A 24,204-nucleotide genomic window follows, 5' to 3' on the forward strand; every position below is an offset into this window, starting at 1 on the left:
GCTAGAGAAGAGTGTTGAATATACCATGAACTGCTAGGAGAACAAACAGGTTTGTCCTGGAGAGGGTGAAGCCAGAGTTTTCCCTGGAGTCAAGGAATCTGAAGCTTCATCTGACATACTTTGGTCATGTTGCAAGGAGGGACTGGTCCTTGGAGAGGGACATCATGTTTGGCAGAGTAGAGGGGAAGCGAAGGAGAGGAAGAACTTTGGTGAGATGGATCGATTCTGTGACTGGAGCAGTGGGAATAAGTGCGTTTGAGATGGCTAGGTTGGCACAGGATAGAACAGCATTTAGAGCTCTTGTACATAGAGTCGCTATGAGTCGCAAGTGACTCGATGGCACACAGCAACAACACTGCATTAAATTATTACATAAAATTCGGGATCTAAGGAACATAAAGGCCCTGGGATCACTTCAGATAATTATAGCCTTTTCACTGCTTTCCAAGGGAATCACAAGAACCTGGTAAATTCTTGTTCTACAATTGTTATCTACTTAATGGTGAGGCATATCTGGTTTAGTGGTAGAAATCTCACCCTGTCAGTGGTGATTTCCATGTTGTTGTAATGCCGAACAAATTTCACTGGAGCTTCCACACTAAGAGTAGGAAGGTCAGCCTTGGGACTTACTTCCAAATCTTAACGAGTGAAAATGCTATGAACCACAATGGTTTGGTCCTGCTGCACATGGCTGTGAGTCAGTGCTGGCTAGAAAACAGTCAACAATAGCATCCATGAGTGGTATTTAGAATGCACCATTCTCCACCAGATGCTCTGCCGGGGAAGGAGGGACAATCTCCTCCTGTACCAGTCAGATCTGATTTGACGGTACACTCACACAAAAATAAAAAAAAATTAAAAAAAATAAAAGAACGCACCATTGTTGTCGCGGTTTAAAAGAAAAAATGCCAGCTATCACCTTATGGATAGCTTATCCCATTACAGAATCTGTTTGTACTGTAATAAACTCTTTGATCATAAGCTTCCTTGAAAGCCCCAGAATTAATCCATTTGGCCTTTTTAAAATTTGTTTCTAATTAATTCAACTATTGTTGTTGTTAGATGCCCTCTAGTTGGGCACAACTCAACATAAAGACCCTATGTACAACAGATCTGAACTTTATCCTATCCCATGCCATCATCTCTGCTGATCATCATTTCAAAAATCTGATCCATTATGCACTACATCATTAACTGTTGAGGAGGGAAAACATTCTCTCATTTCTAGGACTCATACTTCTCAGAAGACAAGAGGTTATCAATAGCAAAGGAAATTGATATATGTTCATCCATCTGTGTTGAAGCAGAGAATTTAACTCATTGAATATATATGTTCAGTAGGGTTCTCCAGGGAGCCAAGGGACCAAAATGTTCCTTTCATGCACCCAGAACACCCTCCTATCAGCAGTATATCTCCAATACTCCACATAACCATGAAGGAGTTTGCTAGTCAAGGTCAGCCTGTAGAGCTGAAAATAGTGCAGGTATAAGCATATAGCCCCTAAGGCAGCCATTTGCAGTCCCTGGTCCCCAGTCCTTCTCAGTGTCTCACTGGAGGTCCAGCACTCCTGATTATTATAGCAACCAGCTCAGAGTCAAGCCTATACCAAGGCCATTTGTAACTCAATAACCATTTAGTTATTGGCCTCTTCTTAAAAATACAAGTAGAGGGAGCTCTGGTGGCCTAGTGGCAAGAAGCTGCACTGCAATCCTAGAGGTGTGTGGTTCAAAACCACCAGATGCTCTGCTGGAGAAGGAGGGACAATCTCCTCCTGTACCAGTCAGATCCGATTTGACGGTACACACACACAAAAAAAATAATAATAAAAAAATAAAAAATTTTAAAAAATGCAAGTAGATAATAAATACTGCATTGGAACAGATGCAGGGGAAAAAACTGTCTGAAAGGAATATTTAATAGACTTCGTGAAACAAATTATAGTATATCCCTACAATGGAAATCACGTAACTGTAAACAAAATTAAACAAATAAATTAAGGGATTCTAAAGCTTTGTCTGACATACTTTGAAAATGTTGCAAAGTGGAATCAGTCCTTGGAGAGGGACTACATGCTTGGAAGGGTTGAAGGGCAACACATGAGAGGAAAATCCTCGATGAGAAGAATTGATTCAGTGACTGGGATTATGGAGGTAGGTATGACAGAGATAATAATATTGGCACAGGATAAAGCAGGGTTTAGGGCTGTTGTATGCAGGGTTGCTATGAGTCACAGGTGACTCAAAGGAGTGTAACAACAACAATAACAATAGTTGATAATAAAAAGACCTTAAAAATGCAACTAAATGAGATAAAAATCAAAGTGCAGAATTACACAAAAGGAAAAGAAGCGAAATAGGACGTCAAGTCCATAATTACAAAAAGAAACTTTGGGACTTAAAGAAAAATGAAGTACTGATGCATGTGTCACAACATGGATAAAATTCTAAACATACTGAGTAAAATGAGTCAAATAAGCAAAAGGGAAAATATCATCCCATCTGAAAGAAACAAGCAAATATGCTAATATAAAAATTTATTAGTGCTTACCATTAGGGGAGATAATGGAGAATGTTTGTTATGAAGCATGAGATGATATTAATGGTGATGTAATGATGTAGGAAAAGGATAAGAAGAATGGGTACACAAATAATGTAATCAATGTCACTGAATGTGTACAAATTGTTGTGATGCCTTGCTCACAAAAGAACAAAAAACTGAATGACTATAAGAGAAACTAAGCTTAGCGGTTATCTATGGGGAGAGGGGATTGAGAAGATGCAGGTCAAGATGGGCAGTCCCATCATTTCTGTGTTTATGCTTCATAATTTTGGATACATAAAAATGAAGACAGTAGGAGGGAGAGAATTAGGACAATCTCCCTAGGCTGGGGCAAAGAGAAAGGGTTATGCATAATTCCAAACTCAGTTGAAGCAAAGTTCAGATTAGGCGAGGTTAGGAAGCTGGAAGTGCTCATTCATCAACCCTGGGATATCATCAAGCCCAGCAATGATGAAGAGAGAAAGGAAGACAAAAGTTTGAGGCTTCAAACAAGTGGAAAGTGGAGGCAGGCCTCTGTGACTGCTGTCTCTGAGTGGTCTGACTTTTGTGAAAGATCACTTCAGCATCCTTGCCAAACCTTTCCCCTTCATCTTCCATGGCAAGCATATGTTAGAATACTCTAGATTTCAGCCTCTAGTGAATCTACAAATCCTTTAGAATCAACATGATTACAAAGAGCAATAAGTTCTCCTCTTGGGGTCCTGCACCATGTTTAAGCTGTTTAAAGTCTTTGAAACTCAACATCGTCTCCTCAAAGTTATACAGTATTTTTCAAAATCATTGCTCCTGAGTTGTTGCCTAGTATTCCATCATGTGAATGTACACAATTTCTCAATAAATTCAATTGTGGTAGTACATTTGGGCTATTTCCATGTTAAGATTTATGCTGAGTGAACTAACTCAGTCTCATAAGGACACATTCTGCATTAGACCATTAGTGTAAAAACAGAAGGATAACTAGTAAAATGTGTATAGGGGTTCAAGTGGGGAAGGAGTGGGAGTAGAGGGGTGAGGGTGGGTAGGGAGGAAATCACAGAGTCAAACAATTTGGTAGGTAGAGGGAATAGGTAAAGGACAAGGGAAAGATTTCACCAGGACCTAAAAAGATAGGGTAATGGTGAGCATAGTTAAGTGATGATTAATTTTATAAAATATGGCACTGCAACATCACATTGCCCTGTACCCAATCAATTCACTCTGTACCTGTCTTAAAAATTTCTAAGTGTGGCTTGGACTGCTCTCTTGCCTAGAGCACTACACCTTGGTCCTATTGCCGGTATCCCTCCTTCAACTGGAGGCCCTTGCACCACTGCCTGGACCCCCAAACTCACTGCCTGGAGGACCTTGCCCCATCACCTGGATGCTTCCGCCCACCAACTGGAAGCCTGACCCCAAGGCCTGGAGGATATTTTTCCATCATGTGGAGGACCTGACCCCAATGTCTGAATGTCCCAGCTCTGAATGCCTGGAGGATGACACACTGCTGCCCCTCTGGACTACACCAGGGACATCAGTACCACAGGTGAACCCATTTAATTTCCTACCCCCTCCCAAAGCCTGAGCTGCCTTTAGCACCAGGCACCTTGGACTGGACAAGCCACAGCAGTTACCTGATGGAGGAGGCTGTTAATTCATAGACCATATTTCTCCTCAACTGAAGCAAGTCTTCCCTTGAATCAAAAGTTCAGAGAGAAAATCAAGCAGGGTAGCTGTCCTGCCTTCCTCTGTGGCATTGACTTTCTGAGCCAAAGCATTCAGACCAAAAGCCTGCTAAGGCCTGAGACATGAAAAACTCTATAACAGCAATGTCACAGAAGTAGACTACCTCATACCCTATACAAACCCAAAATAGGTGTCACCAAGAAAAGTGACAAAGTATCAATGGATTTTCTGAAGCCATAAAGTCTGATGGAAATTTCTGACACAGAATTCAAAAGAACAATTATTGAATATTTTCAGTGGGTGAAAGACAAACTTAAAGAATTACAGGACACTGCAAGCAAAAAACAAGAGCAACATTAAAAAACAACAACAAACAAACAACAAGAAAATCCAATCCAAAACAATGTCGATAAAACAAATGAGGCATTAGAGGCTCTGAAAAAAGAAGAAAGCATAATCCAGGATGTGAGGACCAATGCTTCAGATGCTGTCAACATGTTGGAGAGATATATAAACAGAGCTAAAGAGATGGGACACAGAACCAGTGAAATAGAAGATAGAATTGTCACAACTGATCTGCAAGAACAAAAAGTAGAATGAAAAATGAAGGAAAATGAAGAACGCCTAAAAATAATGTGGAACACCATCAAGAGGAATAACATGCTAATCAGAATCCTAGAACAGTAAGAAGCAAGTAAAGGCACCAAAAATGTTGTGGAAGAATTACTAGAAGAAAGGTTTCCAGGCATAATGAAGAATGAGAGAGTCTATATTCAAGAAGCTGAGTGAACACCATCTAGAATAGACCCCAAAAGAAAACACCAAGGCATATCATAGTCAAATTTGCCAGAAGCAAATATAAGGAGAGAATTCTGAAGGCAGCCAGCAAGAAACAAAGAGTTACCTATAAGGGAAAACAAATAAAATTAAGTGCTGATTTCTCAACAGAAACCAAGTGAGCAAGAAGACAGTGGAATGACAAATATTGAACAGTCAAAGAACACAACTGTTAACCAAGAATCCTGTACCCAGAAAAACTGCCCTTCAAATATGAAGAAGAGATCATGTTATTCTCAGAAAAGTAGACTCTAAGGGAGTTTGTAAAAATAAGACCAGCATTACAGAAAAACATTGAGGGACGTCCTCCTTACAGAGGTACCACAGAAAGCAGGATGAATGAAGGTAACCAGCAACAACATCAAAAAGAACTAAAAAAACCTCAATAGCAATAAAACCTTACCTTAAAACAATCACACTGAATGTGAATGGTTTAAATGCACCACTGAAGAGAAAAAGAGTGGCAGATTGGATACAAGAAACACACCTGAAAAATGAAAATAAAGGAAAAACTAAATCTAAAATGCTGGGGGGAAACATACCAACCAAATAGCAACCAGAAAAAAGCAACAGTAGCAAAGTTAATCACTGATAAAATTTATTTCCATGCAAATACCATCAGAAAGGACAAGGAAGGTCACTACATAATGCTTAAAGTGTTAATAGAACAAGAGAACATAACAATAATAAATAACTATGCACCAAATGACAGAGCAGCAAAATGTACAAAGCAAACATTAACAAAACTGAAAAAGGAAATAGACAACACTACTACAGTAGTTGGAGACTTCAATATACTACTCTCAAGAAAAGATAGAACTATCAGAAAGAAACTAAAAAAAGTTACTGAAGAATTGAACATACAGGTACAGAACTATGAGTTTCAGCAGGCAGCGGGGCAGTGGATCCTTTGAAAACTTAGATTTTGGTGGGAGGCCTCTGAGGAGAGACCGGGGCCAGCAATGAACTCCCAAAAAGCACAGTATACCTTCTTCTCCAAAGTGAATGGAACATTCTCTAGAATAGATCACATTCTAGGTCACAAGGCAAGCATCAGTAGATTCAAAAACATGGAAATAATACAAAGCATATTCTCAGACCACAATGCTTCAAAATAAGAAATTAATAACAAGAAGATAAAGGAGGGGAATAAAAACCATACATTTGGAAACTGAACAACACTTTGCTTGAATATGAGTGGGTAAAGGAAGAAATTTTAAAAAATGAAATTAAAAAGCTTATTGTAACAAATGACAATGAAAACACAACGTCACAAACCCTTTGGAAAACAGCCAAGGCAGTAATCTGAGGTCAATTTATAAACATAAACAAACACATCAAAAGTCAAGGAAAAAATGATCATTGATACAGAACAGCAAGAAAGGCCAACATTTTCTAAAAAACCTGAAATTACATAAATTAGGGCAGAAATAAATGAAATAGGAAACAGAAGAACAATTGAAACTGGTTTTTAAAAAGGTAAAAAAAAATCGGCAAAGCATTAGCAATATTAACAAAGGAAAAGAAATAAAAGACACAAATAAACCAAATAAGAGGTAAAAGGATCAATGTCACAAAAGAACCAACTAAAATAAAAAAATTAACAATGGAATATTATGAAAAAGTATACTCAAATAAATATGAAAACCTAGAGGAAATGGACAAATACTTAGAAACTCACCACCTACCTACACTGACACAGACCGAAACTGAACACCTGAACAGACCCATTACAAAAGAAGAAATTAAACAAGTAATAAAATAACTTCAAAACAAAACAAACAACAACAACAAAAACACAAACCTTGGACCAAATGGTTTTACAAGTGAATTTTATCAAACATTCAGAGAAAATCTGTCAACAATTCTACATAAACTATTTCAGAAAATAGAAAAAGATGGAATTCTTCCAGATTTGTTCTATGAAGCAAAATTATCCTTGATACCTAAGTCAGGTAAAAACTCCACTAAAATAGAAAACTGTAGACCAATGTCTCTCATGATAATAGATGGAAAAATCCTGAATAAAATACTGGCCAAAAGAATCCAATGATATATAAAAAGATAATTTACCATGACCAAGTGGGATTTATAACAAGTATGCAAAGATGGTTCGACATAAGAAAAACAATTATTGTAATTCATCATATAAACAGAGCAAAGAACAAAAATCACATGATCCTCTCAATTGATGCAGAAAAGGCCTTTGACAAAATCCAACACCCTTTCCTGATTAAAACACTCAACAAAATAGGAATAGAGGGAAATTTCTTCAACATCGTAAAAAAGTATTTAGGCAAACCCAAGAGCCATTGTTCTCAATGAAGAGAGATTAAAGGCAGTCCCTTTGTGAACAGGAACTAGGCAAGGATGCCCACTATCACCTCTCCTATCCAACATAGTATTGGAAATCTTAGTGATAGCAATAGGACAAGAGAAGGAAATAAGAGGTATCCAAATTGGAAAAGAGGAAGTAAAATTATCTCTATATGCAGATGATATCTAAAGACTCAGTGAGAAAACTACTGGACATAGTTGACCAATTCAGCAAAGTGGCAGGATACAAAATCAACATACAAAAATCAATTAGATTTCACTACAGTGTTCAAAGAGAACTGGAGCTAAGAAAAACAATACTCTTCACAATAGCTAATCACAAGATTGAATAGTTGGAAATAAATCTAACTAGAAACACAAAGAACACATTAAAAGAAAATTACAAAACATTACTCCAAGAAGCAAAAAGAGACCTGGAGAAATGGAAGAATATACCATGCTCTTGGATAGGAAGACTCAATATTGCGAAAATTACAATTCTACCAAAGGCAACCTACAAGTTCAATGCAATTGCAATACAAATACCCATTTCATTCTTTAAAGAAATGGAAAAGGCAATACATTTTCAATTTCGTCTGGAACAGAAAGAGAACCTAAATAAGAAAAGCACCCCTCAAAAAAAAAAAAAAGAGAGAGAAACATGGTGCAAGGCATCTCGCTCCCTAATTTCAAATCCTACACACAGGCGTGGTGGTTAAGATAACATGGTACTGGTACTGTGACAGGCATAGATCAATATAATAAAATTGAGATGTAAGAAATTAGCTAATCTACAGATAGTCAAATTATTTTTTACAAGATGAAATCAGTCAAGTTCAGAAATGACAGCCTCTTTAACAAATATTGCTATTGTAATGTGTCATCAAGTCACCTGCAACTCATAGCGACCCTATGTACAACAGCCCTAAACCCTGCTCTATCCTGTGCCAACCTCATTGTCTCCAACATACCTATCCCGTTTACTCCAGTCACTGATTCAATATACCTCATAGAGGGTTTTCCTCTCTTGCACTGTCCCTCTACCCTCCCAAGCATGGCATCTTTCTCCGAGGATTGCTCCCTCCTTGCAACATGTCCAAAGTATGTCAGATGAAGCTTCAGAATCCTTGTCTCCAAAGAGAAGCCTGTTTTAACCTTCTCTAAACATACCTGTTCATTTTCTTAGCTCAAAGGCATCAATTCTCCTTCTATCCTCCCTCGTCATTGTTCAGCTCTCTGATGCACAGCAAGTGATTGCAAAGACCATGGCCTGTATCAGGTGCACTTTAGTCTCCAGAGTGACACCATTACTCTTCAGTATTTTGGAGAGATCCCTAACAGCAGAATTCCCCATTGCAATGTGTCTTTTAATTCCCTGGCTGCTGGTGCCAAAAGTGTTGAGTGTGGAGCCAACTAAAGCTATTAACAATCTCAAATAGTATTGGAAAAATTGGAAAACTATCTGCAGAAAATTCAAGCAAGACCCACGACTCATACCATACACAAAAACCAACTCAAAGTAGATCAAGGACCTAGAAGTAAAACCAAGCATTATAAACATCATCAGAGAAAATCTTGGAAGAATGCTAGAAGCCCTAATCCACAAAATGAATAGTCTTCCAAGCATCCTGAAAAACCTATAACCAGGACAATGAGATAGTCTAAGAATCAAATATCTATGCATATCCAAAGACTTCTCCAACAGGGTAAAAATGAAGACACAGACTGGGGGGGGGGGAATGTGGTAATGACATGTCTCATAAGGGACTTATATCTAGATATACAGAATACTAAATTTTATACTTATATTTATATTCTAGACTTACAGCGAGAATTTATAGGATACTTGAGCATCACAATAAGTTAAAGGCATACAAATCAAGTGCAAAATAGGCACAGATTATGAACAGACATTTCACCAAAGTATACATTCAGATGGCGAACAAACACATGAAGAAATGTTCAAAATCCGTAGCTTTAAGAGAGATGCAAATCAGGACAACTATGAGATATCATCTCATTCCAGTAATAATAGCAAAGTTCAACAGAGCAGCGCACAAATGCTGGTGAGGTTGTGGAGAAATTTCCCAATTTCCTTATTCACTGTTGGCAAGTGTGTAAAATGGTGCAACCACTATGGAAGGCAGTATGGTGCTTCACCAAAAATTTGGAAATAGAAATACCATTTGACCCAGCAATTTCAATATTTTAAGCCTGAATTAATGTTATCAGATAAACCATCAACAGTGTTCTGTAACAACTGTAACTCCACACATCTGTCAAGCAGACTAGCAAATAACAAATTACCGTAATCCTTCCAGATAAAAGAGAGTTAATTACCATTTAACATACCCTTCTTTCAAAATTTTTCCTTTTTTGTTTTGTTAATCAGGCATACTAATCTTGGAATTCTGTGAATATAATGAAAGAACATTTTGAGGGAAGATTTTAAATGTTTTTTTTCCACCAAGAACGTCTGAGGTATTTGTTACGTAGAAACACTTTGCAGAAGGTGTGCTTTGTAAAATAAATTTTAAAAAACCCTAACACACATTAACACTGTGATTTTCAAATTACCTTAAAAATATTCTTTCATAAAAATGCAGCATCACACCACAACAAGATATTGGTAAAAAAATCAATATATATATTTATAATCCAATAGATTATCGGTAAATAATCCAATAGAAAAATGGGCACATAATATGAACAGACACTTCACCAAAGAAGACATTCAGATGGCTAACAAGCACATGAAGAAATACTCAAAATCCCTAGCTCTAACAGATATGCAAATCAAAACAACCATGAGATATCATCTCACCCCAGTCAGAATAGCAAAATTTAAAAGAACAGCAAGCAACAGATGCTGGTGAGGTTGTGGAGAAACTGGAACCCTTATTCACTGTTGGTGGAAGTATAAAATGGTGCAACCACTGTGGAAGGCAGTATGGCGCTTTCTCAAAAAGTTGCAAATAGAGATACCATTTGACCCAGAAATTCCACTACTGGTAATATACCCCAGAGAGACCATAACTGCCATCCAAGCAGATATATGCACACCCATGTTTATTGCGGCTTTGTTCACAATAGCAAGGAGTTGGAAACAACCTAAGTGCCCATCAACAAACGAATGGATAGAGAAGTTGTGGTATATTCACTCAATGGAATACTATGGTGCATTGAAAAACAAGGAACACATGCAATATTATTCAAAATGGGTGACCCTGGAGGACATTATGCTGAGTGAAGTATCTCAGTTACAAAAGGACAATTACTGCATGATGCCACTGTTGTAAAACAGGACTGACATTGGGGTTGGGGGGAGACTGAGAAAGATGTATATTGCATTAAAACAGATGAGGGAGAAAACTGTTTAAAAGGGATATGTGATTAGGTATTTTTGTCATGACAGAAGTCCAGAGCGAAGGCTCCATAGAAGAGGGGACCTTAGGGAGGGTTTGTAAAACAACAAAAGAATTTTTCTTTTACTTTTCCAAGAGGGTAGTATACTTGGGGGGAGGGGTGGGCAGGGAGAAAAGTACAACAATGAATGAATGGAAATACAAAGTCTCTGCAAATTTTCATTGAAATTAATAAAAAAATTTTAAAAATGGAGCATCACAATGTTGTTTTGCAGGGAACAGGAATGCTTTGCTAAATGTTAATGAAAACGTATGTGTAAAATTGGTGAATAATATATAAGCAATGTGTGAGCATCAGTAATTAGGATGATAGTTCTTAGGACTCAGAGGCTCACTGCTAAATACTCAGACTGATTAAAGAATTCTTAAATTAATTAAGAACAAGTGCTGGTGGCGTAGTGTGTACCACGTTGGGCAGCTGACCAAAAGTCTTGAATCTACCAGCTGGAAAGATACTCTAAATAAACCAGAACTGCCACCCAAGCAGATATATGCACACCCATGTTTGTTGCTACTTCGTTCACAATAGCAAAGAGTTGGAAAAAATCCAAGTGTCCATCAAAATACAAATGGATAGATAAGCTGTGGTATATTCACAATGGAATATTATGCAGCACTGAAAAACAAGCAACTCATAAAATGTTATACAGCATGGGTGATCCTGGAGGACATTATGCTGAGTGAAATACCTCAGTTACAAAAGGACAAACATTGCATAATGTCACTGTACTGCATTGAAAAAGATGAGGGAAAAAACTGTTTAAAAGGAATATATGAATGGGTATTATTTGCATGACAACAATCCAGAATAAGAGCTGCATAGCAAAGTGGACTGGGGTGAGCTGGTGTGTGTGTGCGAGGGAGTAGAGAAAATTGTGCAACAATGAAAAAAAATTTTTTCCAAAGAAAAAAGTGAACTGAGTGGGGGGTATGGAGAAAAAAAAATGCAACAATAAATTAATGGAAATCCAAGTTCTCTGTAAACTTCCATTAAAATCTCAATTAAAAAAATAAAGTAAAAAAAAAAAACCACTGAAGCACAATGTGAATGACAGAAAGTGTGAAATACAATGTATGTGAATTTTGCATGCAAACCAATATTAAATATTTTAAAAAAAACAAAAACAAACACCACAACCTGAGAGTCTGTAGACTTCTAAGAGCCTCCAATTCTGTGCAAATGTTTTTGAGCATTCATACTTGCACTGGGAACAGGGGAAGGAAGCGTTCACAGCATTCTTCAGATTCTCTTAGCTGTCCTTGATTCCAAAAAGGCTAAGAGTTCCTAAACTTGAGTATTACAGAAATATGAAATTGTGAGCCCCCCTCTTCTCCCACCTCTAGCCTTCATTATACAGACTGGGAAACAAAACCCAAACAGGAGAAAGGATAAATCTAAAATTTTACAGCAAGTTGAGGACTGAACTCAGGCTGAAATAACTGTTTCCTTGCAATGCCCCCTTCCCTCTCTTAGTCCTCAAAGCTCAAAGTCTTTCCCCTAGCCAACCAGACCACTAAAGGGCCCCTACCTACCTAACTGGAATCTTGAGGGGCAGCAATGGGCCAGGGTCTGGGTGGTAGTGGTAGGGTCTTGTCTCTTCCTTGTGGCTCTGGCCTAGCTCCTGGAACATGGAACTGAGACCCGCAACTGTGCCCTTCTGGATAGCATGGAGTGAATGGCGCTGATACTCATCCCGGGCATGCTGAGCACAATGGCTTCTTTCCTCATCCATTGCCTTGGAGCGGCGTACTGCAAAGAGGAAAATATATTTGAAGAACAGTATTAATAAAATTCAGGACTATTTTAGCACAAGATAAGGTTAAATGAAGTTTAAAGTTTTGCACTCTGTTGGATTTTTAGTTTTCATCACTGGTTAACTTCTCTGTAGTAAGTTTCAGAATCTTGAAGTTTCAACATTCAGTGCAGGTTATCTTTTCTATAATAAGACTTAGAATCCTGCTTTGTCTCAGTATCACTATACCCAAGTTCAACTTCTCCATGGTTTTTACTCCTGTAAGTTAGTTAAACTAGTGTGTAAATAATTGTGTATGAGACAATTAAAACCTCAATCTTATACTATGATCTCAAAAAGGTAAATAACTTTGCCATGTAAGAAAACCTTTTAGTCCAGGAAGAGATAACATAGTGTGTCAAAAGAGCTAGCACTGTTTGTAGTAGAAACGAGGCACTGTTTATAGAATCTGCATACTATTTTCTTAGTAATATGTGAATTGTCTTTCCTGGATTAGAAGCCTTGTAACTTTGAAATGGGAATAATAATATGTCAACTAAATTAATAGTTGACAAAGGTATGAAACCTCTGACCACATAGAAAGTGCCAATACAGTCTTGGAGATAAATCTTCTGGATTCAAGAACAAACAACACACTGATGGGCAAACCATCTCTGTCATAATCGGAGTAACTGATGGCAAAACCCCAATTTTATTTATTTGCCCAATTACATTTCTACTCAGATTTGCAACCCAGGCTGACAACGCACAGATTAGGACACAAGCACTCCTAGAGTCAACCACCAAGGCCCACAGTAGGCTGCATAGGACCTCAGAACCCAAATTGTCAGGGAAAGCTCAGCCCCAGCTACAGCCCTACTAGGAAACCTTCTTGTCTGGAGGAGAAGTAAAGATATTCATGACAGTTTGATGTCACCTGTATGTTCCCATCACCTCAGTCCAGGGATAACAAGTAATCTTGCAGAGAAAAGTTATCTTCATATATATTGCTGTCTAGGGAAACTGTTCATATCTTTCTCTTCCCCTCAAGATCACAACCATTCCAAATGCCCCATTCAGCTCAAGGGTACCTGTCAAGATTGTCAGAATCTCTGAACACTACCACCATCATTCATGCTCATTCCTGTTCACTCTGTGCCAAGCCCTGGACTTTGACCTTCCCTTGATTTGTCTTGTTATAGGCAATTCCTCAACCCTCCAGGGGTCACTTTATGATTCCCAAGTGGCTCCAACACTGCAAGTACTTTGCACCACATAGACACAGCCCCCGAGCTTCCTTCTCTTAAAAGTTAGACATGTGTGAAATAGGAGACCCTGCTTTTCTTATGAAAAGCCCATCCTAATGTTATATATGTAGAAATTGAAGCATGAGGGAAGATAGTGATTTGCCAACTGGGGCAGCAGATATGCTAGATCAGGCACCTTCCTTTTTGTGCCTTGGAAATCTATTCCCCTTCACTCATGTTTTCCTTTTTTGTTTTCTGTGAGTGATATTAAGAACTAGCAGGTATGTGCATTAAAGAGAGAGGAAGAAGACCTTATCTGTCACTCTACAGGTTATAGACCTCTAAAGTTTAGAACACAGTCAGCATGTGATACATATTTTTGGAATGCTGAATGTATACAGGATATTTAATTCAATATCAGGCAGTAAGCCTGAATTATCATGAAGCAGACCTTCCCAAATCACTCCCAAGTCAATCTGAGGTATAAGATCTAGAAGTATTTCTAACATGTCAGAATCAAGGCCTTCATTAGCATTCAGAGAAGCAGAGCCCTACTTTGTCAGAGAAAGAAAGAGTGGGCTCCATGTTCAGGTTCGTATCTGTGTATTCCAGACACTAAGAGAACCACAGAATGGTCATGTAGTTAGAGATGAGATTTCTTTAAAAATAAACACTAAAGCTCGTGGCTTACAGAGATCAGTGGCCTTTGGAAAAAGACAAATACTCAGCAGCAGACAGATGACACAGGTTGCAGAAGTGGATCTTAAGTAGCTAGAAAATGTTCATGTAGCTAAGATAGAAAAGGTCCTGAGACTCTTCTAAAATTAATGCTGACCTTATCATTTGAAGCCTGTCTTTTCTTCAAAAGCATTTACTGCCAGTCAAGACCAAAGAACTGCCAGTTAGTCTAGTGTACACTGCTGCTCTGCAGAATCGTGAGCAGTGGCAAATGTTGTTGCTTCAAGTCACCAAGTTTTGGGTTGATTTGCTATGTAGCAATATTTTAAAAATGCCTGCTTTATTAAAAAAGTCTGCCCCAACTTGATAAAGATGGCCTTAGTTTCCTTTCTCAAAGTTTCTCCATTTCACTTTTTATGTGCATGTACTGTAATTGTGGTGCTGGAGAAGAGCATTGAGTATATCATGGTCTGCTAGGGAAAAAAACAGGTTTGTCCTAGAGAGGGTGAGAACAGGCTGCTCCTTGGAAGAAAGAATTCTAAAGCTTCATCTGAAATACTCTGGACATGTTGCAAGGCAGAACCAGTTTTTGGAGAAGGATGTCATGCTTGGGAGGGTGGAGGGACAATACAAGAGAGGAAGACCCTCTATGAGACAGACTGATTCAGTGACTGGGGTGATCAGGGTATGTGTGTAAGAGACAATAAAATTATCACAGGATATAGCAGGGCATAGGCCAACACTCTTGGCACCAACAGCCAGGAAATAAAAAAATGAATTGCGATGGGAAAGTCTGCTGTTAGGGACCTCTCCAAAGTACTCAAGAGCAAAGGTGTCTCTCTGGAGACTAAGATGCGCCTGATACAGGCCATGGTTTTTGCAATCACTTGTTATGCATCAGAGAGTTGGACAATGACTAGGGAGGATAGAAGGAGAATTGACACCTTTGAGCTGTGGTGCTGGAGAAGAGTATTGAATGTACCATGGACTGCCAAGAAAACAAACAGATTCATCCTAGAGAGGGTTAAACCAGTCTACTCCTTGGAGGCAAGGATTCTGGGGCTTCGTCTGACATACTTTGGACATGTTGTAAGGAGAGACAGGTCTTTAGAGAGGGACATCATGCTGGGTAGAGTGGAGGAACAGCGCAGGAGGGGAAGACCCTCTATGAGGTGGATTAATTCAGTGACTGGGGTAATCGGGATGGGTTTATCAGAGGCAATGTGATTGGCACAGGATAGAGCAGGGTTTAGGGCTGTTGTACATAGGGTCGCTATGAGTCTCAAATGACTCGACGGCACATAACAACAACAACAACAACATGGGAGAAGCTAGAGATCATTATGCTGAGTGAATTTAGTCTCATAAGGACAAATACTGCATAAGACTATTATAAAACAGCCAGAGATGGGGCTCTGTGCCAAGAGTAAGCAATTTCCATTGCTTGGGGGGAGACAGGACTGAAGCATCCCTGGTGTTGTAAGTCCTTCTCTCTTTAGTTCCTTGCCTCTTCAGTTGTAGGGCCATCCCAGGGACCAAATAAGACAAGATATTTTAGTGTGCAGAACTTTGGGCAAAAGGAAGAAATTTCTTGGCTCTCTGAGACAGGGGGCTGACCTGAGAGTCTCTGCAAATCGGTGGTTCTCATCTCCCACCACACTAGAGACAAAGGAAGGCATCAAGCCACAGGAGAAAAGGTCCAAAAGAAGTGGAACTCAATGCTAAGAGTGAGCACTCTACATTGCTTGTGGGGAGAGAGGACTGAGACATCCTGGTGTTGTAGGTCCCTCCATCTGGGAGTCCTTGTCTCTGAGCTGGAGTGCAATCCCAGGGGCAAAACAAGACAAGAGACTTAACTATACAGATCTTTGGACACAGGGAAGAATTTTCTCGGCTATCTGCGACAGAGGGCTTACCTGTGAGTCTCTGCATACAGGCAGCATGAATAAGTGGTCTTACTCTACCACCACACCAGAGACAAAGGAAGACACTAAGCTGCAGGACAAAAGGTCAGGAGATGTGGGACTGTGTGCAAAGAGATAGCATTCTCCATTGCTTGTAAAGAGACAGGACTAAGGTGTCCTTGAGGTTGAAGGTCCTTCCATCTGGGGAAGAGTTATCTGGACAGCTACAGAAGAAGGTATAAATGAAATGATCGAAGAAACAATGGAAAACAGTAAAAAAGAAATGTTCCAGAGACACAGAGCCAGAAAAAAAAATATATTGATGAGGAGGAACTTGCACAAATATGGAAGAAAATAAAAATAAGAAAAAAGGGGGGAAATGAAACTACAGTTAATGAGATACAAGAACGTTAAAAAAAATCATCACAAGATGGAGATGGTATGCCAACACAGTACTAGAAATAACAGAAAGAAATGAAAATGGCATCCAGAACATTAAGACTGACATGGCAGAAGTGTCTGATAGCTTGAAGGACAAAAAAATAGAACAGAAGAGATGTAGCAGAGAATAAGTGATCTGAGAGACAAGAAACTCAACAGAAACATGTTGTTGTTGTTGTTGTTGTTATGTGCCATCGAGTCACTTGTGACTCATAGCGACCCTATGCACAACAGCCCTAAACTCTTCTCTGTCCTGTGCCAATCGCACTGTCTCCAACACACCCATCCCGATTACCCCAGTCACTGAATCAATCCACCTCATAGAGGGCCTTCCCTCCACCCTACCAAGCATGATGTCCCTCTCCAAGGACCTGTCCCTCCTTACAACATGTCCAAAGTATGTTAGATGGAGCCTCAGAATCTTTGCCTCCAGGGAGCCGCCCAGTTTAACCCTTTCCAGGATGAATGTGTTTGTTTTCCTAGTAGTCCATGGTACCCTCAATACTCTTCTCCAGCACCACAGCTCAAAGGCATCGATTCTCCTTCTATCCTCCTTAGTCACTGTCCAACTCTCTGATGCATAACAAGTGATAGCAAAGACCATGGCCTGTATCAGATGCACCTTCGTCTCCAGAGAGACACCATTGCTCTTCAGTACTTTGGAGCGGTCCCTAACAGCAGACTCCCATCGCAATATGTCTTTTAATTTCCTGGCTACTGGTGCCGAGAGTGTTGACTGTGGACAACAGAAACATACTAGAAGAAAAATGAGAGAAGAGACATAAAGAAAATGAAGAAAATATTAGAATCATGTGAGATGAATCAAAGGGAGTAACATATGTATGATTAGAATTACAGAATCTGAGATGGATAGAAAATTACAGAGAAAATTGTGAAAGAGGTATTAAAATAAAATTTCCCAAGTATTATGATAAATGAGGAAGTCCATATTTAGGTAGCTCAGCAAACACCAAATAGATTAGACAAAAAGGAAAATATCCAGACATATCATAGTCAAATTCACCAAAACAAAGTAAAATACTCAGAATACTGAAAGTGGCCCAAGAAAAACATAATCACCTACAAAGAAAAAGAAATCAGATTTAGCTCTGATTTTTCAGCAGAAACCATGCCAGCAAGAAGACAATGGGATGGCATATACAGAAAGTTGAAAGAAACAATTGTCAGTGCAGAATCCTGTACTCAGCATAGCTCTCCATCAAATATTAAGGAGAAACCATATCCTTTGCAGGAAAGAAATTAAGGAATTTGTGAAAACAAGACCAAACCTACAAGATCTTTTAAGGGAAATCCTTCACACATAGACACCAAAGGAAAGTGGAGGGACCATAGTAACCAGAAAAAAACAAAAAAAAGACACACAAAAAAATGACAAAGATAAAACTTGGCCTCTCAATAATCACACTTAATGTGACTGAACTAAATGCACCAATCAAGAGAAAGAGAGTTTCAGGATGTATAAAAAAAATAAAGCCCATCAATATGTTGTCTACATGAGATACATCTACTAAATAAAGAGAAAGATAGATTAAAAATCAAAGTCTGGAAAAAAAATATACCAAGTAAATGGATCCACAAAAAAAGCAAGAATGACATACTAATCACTGATAAAATAAACTTCAGAATGAAAATCACCAAAAAACATATGGAAGGCCACTATATAACGATTAAAGGCACAAAAGATCAAGAAGGTCAACATCAATTTGATCAAAAGATCAAAATGGTCAACATCAATGCACCAAATGATAGACCTGTTAAGTACATAAAACAACTGTTAACAGAATTGAAGAAAGAAATAGAAAGCATCACAATAGTGGTAGGAGACTTTAACACACCACTCTCACCAAAGGATAGGTCAACTCAAAAGAAACTTAACAAAAACGCAGAAGACTTAAACTACACAGTTAGCCAATTCTACTTTGTGGATGTATTCAGGGTATTGCACCCAACTAAAATTCAATTTACTTTCTTCTCAAGTGCACATGGTACATTCTCCAAAACTGATCACATATTAGGGAACAAAGTAAGCATCAACAGATTCAAAAACACTGAAATAATACAAAGTATCTTCTCAGACCAAAATGCCATAAAACTAGAAATTAACTACAAGAAGATAAAGCTTATAAAGCCATCAGCATGGAAGCTAAATAACACACCCTACTACTAAATGATCAGGTTATAGAAGAAATAAAGAAAGAAATAAAAAATTTCCTTAAAACAAATTATAGTGGGCGAGAGCCTGGCCGCGATCACCGCAGAGCGCCGGGGGCGGGAGGAGAGAGCGCTGAAGGCTATTATGGCTGCCACTGCTGCTGCCGGCTGCTGAGGGGCTCCGCCCGCGAACGCCCGCCGCCGCGGACGATGGTGACCGCACGGGTCGGGCGGCTGCCGCTGCCGCTGCCGCTGCCGCCGCCTCCCAAGACGCAGCAACCAAGGCCCGGCATGGAGCAACCGCTATGAACCGCGCTGTCCCGGCCCCCGCCGCTCGAAGAGAACCAGAGGGCGGGCAAGAGAGCCGGGGAGTCGCGGAGCCCGCCTGCCAGTCCGCCGGCAGCGACGCCCCACAGGGAAGGAGGCCGCAGCCGGAGATCTGCTCCAAGGGAAAAAAAACAAAACGTGGCTGCAAAGGAAAAACTGGAGGCAGTGTTAAATGTGGCCCTGAGGGTGCCAAGCATCATGCTACTGGAAGTCCTGTACAGATAGGATGTCAGCTCCTTTTTCCACCAGATCCAAAGAAGTAGCCTCAGTAACAATCCTCTTTTCCAATATAAGTATTTGGCTCTTAATATGCATTATGTAGGTTATATCTTAAGTGTTGTGCTACTAACCTTGCCCAGACAGCATCTGGTTCAGCTTTACTTTTATTTTTTTGACTGCCCTGCTCCTGTATGCTGGACATCAAATCTCAAGGGACTATGTTAGGAGTGAACTGGAGTCTGCTTATGAAGGACCAATGTATTTAGAACCTCTCTCCATGAATCGGTTTACCACAGCCTTAATTAATAGGTCAGCTGGTGGTCTGTACTTTATGCTCCTGTGTCATGAAAACGAAGCAGATCTGGCTCTTTTCAGCTCACATGCTTTCTTTGCTAGCACAACTCTGCCTTGTTCCTCTAGAGACTATTGTTATCATCAACAATTTGCTATGATTTTTACTAGATTGGAAGTTCTATATTTTATTGGGTCCAATCTTTTAGTACCATATAACCTTGCTAAGTCTGCATATAGAAAATTGGTTCAGGTAGTGGAGGTGTATGGCCTTCTAGCCTTAGGAATGTCCTTGTGGAATCAACTAGTAGTTCCTGTTCTTTTTATGGTTTTCTGGCTTGTCTTATTTGCTCTTCAGATTTACTCCTATTTCAGTACTCGAGATCAGCCTGCAACACGTGAAAGACTTCTTTTCCTTTTTCTGACAAGTATTGCTGAGTGCTGTAGCACCCCTTACTCCCTCCTGGGTTTGGTCTTCACGGTTTCTTTTGTTGCCTTGGGTGTTCTGAAGCTCTGCAAGTTTTACCTGCAGGGCTATAGGGCTTTCATGAATGATCCTGCCATGAATCGGGGCATAACAGAAGGAGTTACACTCTTAATCCTGGCAGTGCAGACTGGCCTTATAGAGCTACAGGTCGTTCACTGGGCATTCTTACTCAGTATTATCCTCTTCATTGTGGTAGCTTCTATCCTGCAGTCCATGTTAGAGATTGCAGATCCAGTTGTTTTGGCGCTGGGAGCATCTAGAGACAAGAGTTTATGGAAGCACTTCCGTAATATAAAAAATAGCCTGTGCCTATTTTTATTGGTTTTCCCTGCTTATATGGCATATATGATTTGCCAGTTTTTCCACATGGATTTTTGGCTTCTTATCATTATCTCCAGCAGCATCCTCACCTCTCTTCAGGTTCTGGGAACACTTTTCATTTATGTCTTATTTATGGCTGAGGAATTCAGAAAAAAGCCCGTGGAAAACATGGATGATGTCATCTACTATGTGAATGGCACGCACCGCCTGCTAGAGTTTCTGTTAGCCCTCTGTATGGTGGTCTATGGAGTCTCAGAGACCATCTTTGGAGAATGGACCATGATGGGCTCTATGATCATCTTTATTCATTCCTACTATAATGTGTGGCTTCAGGCCCAGCTAGGGTGGAAGAGTTTTCTTCTTCGTAGAGATGCTGTAAATAAGAGCAAGTCATTACCTGTTGCTACAAAAGAGCAGCTCGAGAAACACAATGATATTTGTGCCAGCTGTTATCAGGACATGAAATCTGCTGTGATCACACCTTGCAGTCGTTTCTTCCATGCAGGCTGTCTCAAGAAATGGCTGTATGTTCAGGAAACCTGCCCTCTGTGCCACTGCCACCTTCAGAACTCCTCCCAGCCTCCAGGATTGGGAACTGAGCCAGTTCCACAGCCTAAGGCTTGAGCTGAACAAAACATTGTGCATCAGGAAGGTACTGACCCCCCAGATCAGGAACATCCAGGAGGGACCAGGATACAAGAAAGTCTTAGTGGCAGTAATGAGTGCTTTGCTGGGAGATCAGATAGCCAGGAAGGGCCTTTGAGTCCCAAGGAAGATCCTCTCTGTGCAAAAGATAAAGTGTGTCCTGCTGTGGCCAGCCAAGAAGAAAAGAAGCAAGAGTAATGGATTGGTACTCTGGAGAGTTTAACTCCAGATAGAATTGGTGCTGTGATTTGACCAGTGTGTGAGATGCTGAGATCGGAAACTGACATTTCCAGGATCTAACCAGGAAGTGCTCTCAGTGGAAACGACCTGCATCATCCCTGGACACTGTGGAGAAAATTTGCAATGTATGCTATTATTCAAAATGTATTTCTGTATTCTCTCCTGATGTTCTGTAGAGGTTTTTGCCAAGAAAATTCAGCCTCAACAACTTCAGAAATGACCCCTGAATTGTAAGGGATAAATCAGATTTGAGTGTCTTAAGGGGCTAAGGAAAGATGGGATAGGAACATGAGGATAGCCTGGGAGGAAGCAGCAGGCAGAAGTGGAAAAGACATGTCACTTCTATGGGACAGGATCATTCTTAGGAAAGTCTGAGTCATTATGGCCCTTTTCCCTACCTCCCCTTTCCCTCAGTTAATTGGAAATCAGTCAGGTGATTTTGAGTTTTGTACAACACTGAAATGAAATCAAAGATGTAAAGGCATTGATTGTATTGAAAGATTGAAGCTCGCGCATACTTCTGGATGTGCTTTAGGGGAGGGGCGGGCGGGCACTTGGGCCTTGCGGGTGCATTCCTCTAATCTGAGACTCTTGAACTTTATGATGGAGTCTTCAATATTTTGATGTATATGAAACTTTTGTTAATATACTGTACACTGTGTTGGCTATGTGAAGTAAACGAAAACTCTGATGAACACTTTGGAGTCTATTGGAGTGTAGGAGACCAAAGTGGGGAGGGCTTTAGAGTACTGATAAAGGCCCTTGGTGTACTTTGCAATCCTGTGTAATGTTAATTCTTGCAACTGAATCAAAACAGTGTTAAATTATGGCAATATTTGCACTTTGGAGATGAGTACACAACTGTATGATCACACTGCAAATGCCACTTTTAAAGCTGTTAATAGACTTTGCACCTTTTCTTTGACAAGGATATGTCATATTTAAATTTTTACATTCATCATGGCTACAGGTAGAACTGGGGAGGGGGGAATATAATTTTTTATGGGAATTTTGATATGAAAAGAAACTAGTCATTTATTTATACAATAGGCTTGGCTCAGTGTTTTTCAGACTTGGTATTCCTAATGTGGGATGTGACTTTATTTTATTTTTAGTAGTAAATTTGGATGTAGACTGACAGACATAGCTGAATGCCTTAATAAATTTAAATTTGAAGATAAAAAAAAACACCAAATGATAGTGAAAATAGAACATATCAAAACCTCTAGAATGCATCTAAGGCCTCAGGGGCCAGTTCATAGCAATAGGCACATAACAAAAAAACCCCAAAGAAACAAGCAAAATTAATGATCTAGCACTTTTATCAAATAGAAAAAAAACTAACAATCTACCCCAACAGCCTCTGGAAGAAAGTAAATTGTAAGGATAAGAGCTGAAATCAATGAGATAGAAAACAGTAAAATAATAGAAACCATCAATAAGACCAGGAGCTACTTTTATGAAAGGGTTAATAAAATTGACAAACCATTGCAAACGTAACAAAAGAAAAGGGAGAAGACACAAATAACTTGATTAAGAAATGATACCAGTGACATTACAACATAACTAGAGGAAATGAAATCTATAATATTGGAATATTATGAAAAGCTCTACTTTGATAAATTTGTAATCTTAGAGGAAATTTCTTGAGATTCATTGACATGATGAGATGTAGAACACTTACAGACCCATCATAAAAGAAGATACTAAGAAGGTCATAAAAAGACTTCCCCCCCCCCAAAAAAAAAGTCCTGGACCAGAAGTCTTCACAGCTGAATTCTACAAAACACTCAGAGATGATGTATTACCAATTCTACTTAAGTTATTCCAAAATATAGAAAAAGAAGGAACATTGCCAGAGACAGTCTATGAAGCAAGCATAAAATTAATACCAAAATGAGGCAAAGATATTGCTAAAAAGGAAAACTACAGACCAATATATCTCATGAACATAGACACAAAAATCCTTAGCAAAATCCTAGCTAATATAATCCAAAAGCACATAAAAAATAATTCATCATGACTAAGTATAGTTTATAAGAGGTATGCAAGGATGGTTCAACATAAGAAAACCGATCAATGTAATTCACCACATTAACAAAACAAATAACAAGAACCATATGATCCTAATAATTGATGAAGAAATCTGACAAATTTCAACACCCATTCCTGATTAAGAAACCCAGCAAAATTGGAATAAAAGGTAATTTCCTCAACATAGACAAAAGTATGTAAGCAGAACCAAGAGCCAATATCATTTTCAATGGAGAAAAACTGAAAGCACTTTCTTTACTAACAGAGACTAGAAAAGGATATCCACTGTCACCACTGCTATTCAATATTGTACAGGAAGTGCTTGCTAGGGCAATACATCAAGACAATGAAATAAAAGACATTCTGTTTGGTTTGAGAAAGAGATGGTTAAACTGCCACTCTATGCAGATGGTATTGATACTATAAACAGAAAACCTCAAGGACTCAACAAAAAAAACCAGTTAGAGTTAGTAGGTCAATTTAGTAGAGCGGCAGGATACAAGATCAATATCCAAAAATCAGTGGGATTCTTCTACAGTAACAAAGAGAGCTCAAAGAAAGAAACCAAGAAAACAATGTTGTTGTTGTTGTTGTTGTTATGTGCCATCGAGTCGCTTGCGACTCATAGCGACCCTATGTACAACAGCCCTAAACTCTGCTCTGTC

The 24,204-nt window shown here is 39.2% G+C and overlaps 1 protein-coding gene and 1 pseudogene across 1 annotated transcript in view; one reads left to right on the plus strand and one right to left on the minus strand.

The window, feature by feature from the left end:
• Positions 1-24,204, minus strand: part of SH2D4B (SH2 domain containing 4B) — a 295,071-nt gene that overhangs the window by 72,806 nt on the left and 198,061 nt on the right. The window contains exon 5 of the mRNA XM_006903190.1: positions 12,334-12,550. Within this exon, the coding sequence (XP_006903252.1) occupies positions 12,334-12,550 (217 nt within the window). The remainder of the gene's footprint in view (positions 1-12,333; positions 12,551-24,204) is intronic.
• Positions 16,869-21,463, plus strand: LOC102876338 (annotated as a pseudogene).

The sequence above is a fragment of the Elephantulus edwardii genome, unplaced genomic scaffold, assembly GCF_000299155.1.
Source record: "Elephantulus edwardii isolate Elephantulus edwardi_28Jun2011 unplaced genomic scaffold, EleEdw1.0 scaffold00531, whole genome shotgun sequence".
NCBI lineage: Eukaryota > Metazoa > Chordata > Mammalia > Macroscelidea > Macroscelididae > Elephantulus > Elephantulus edwardii.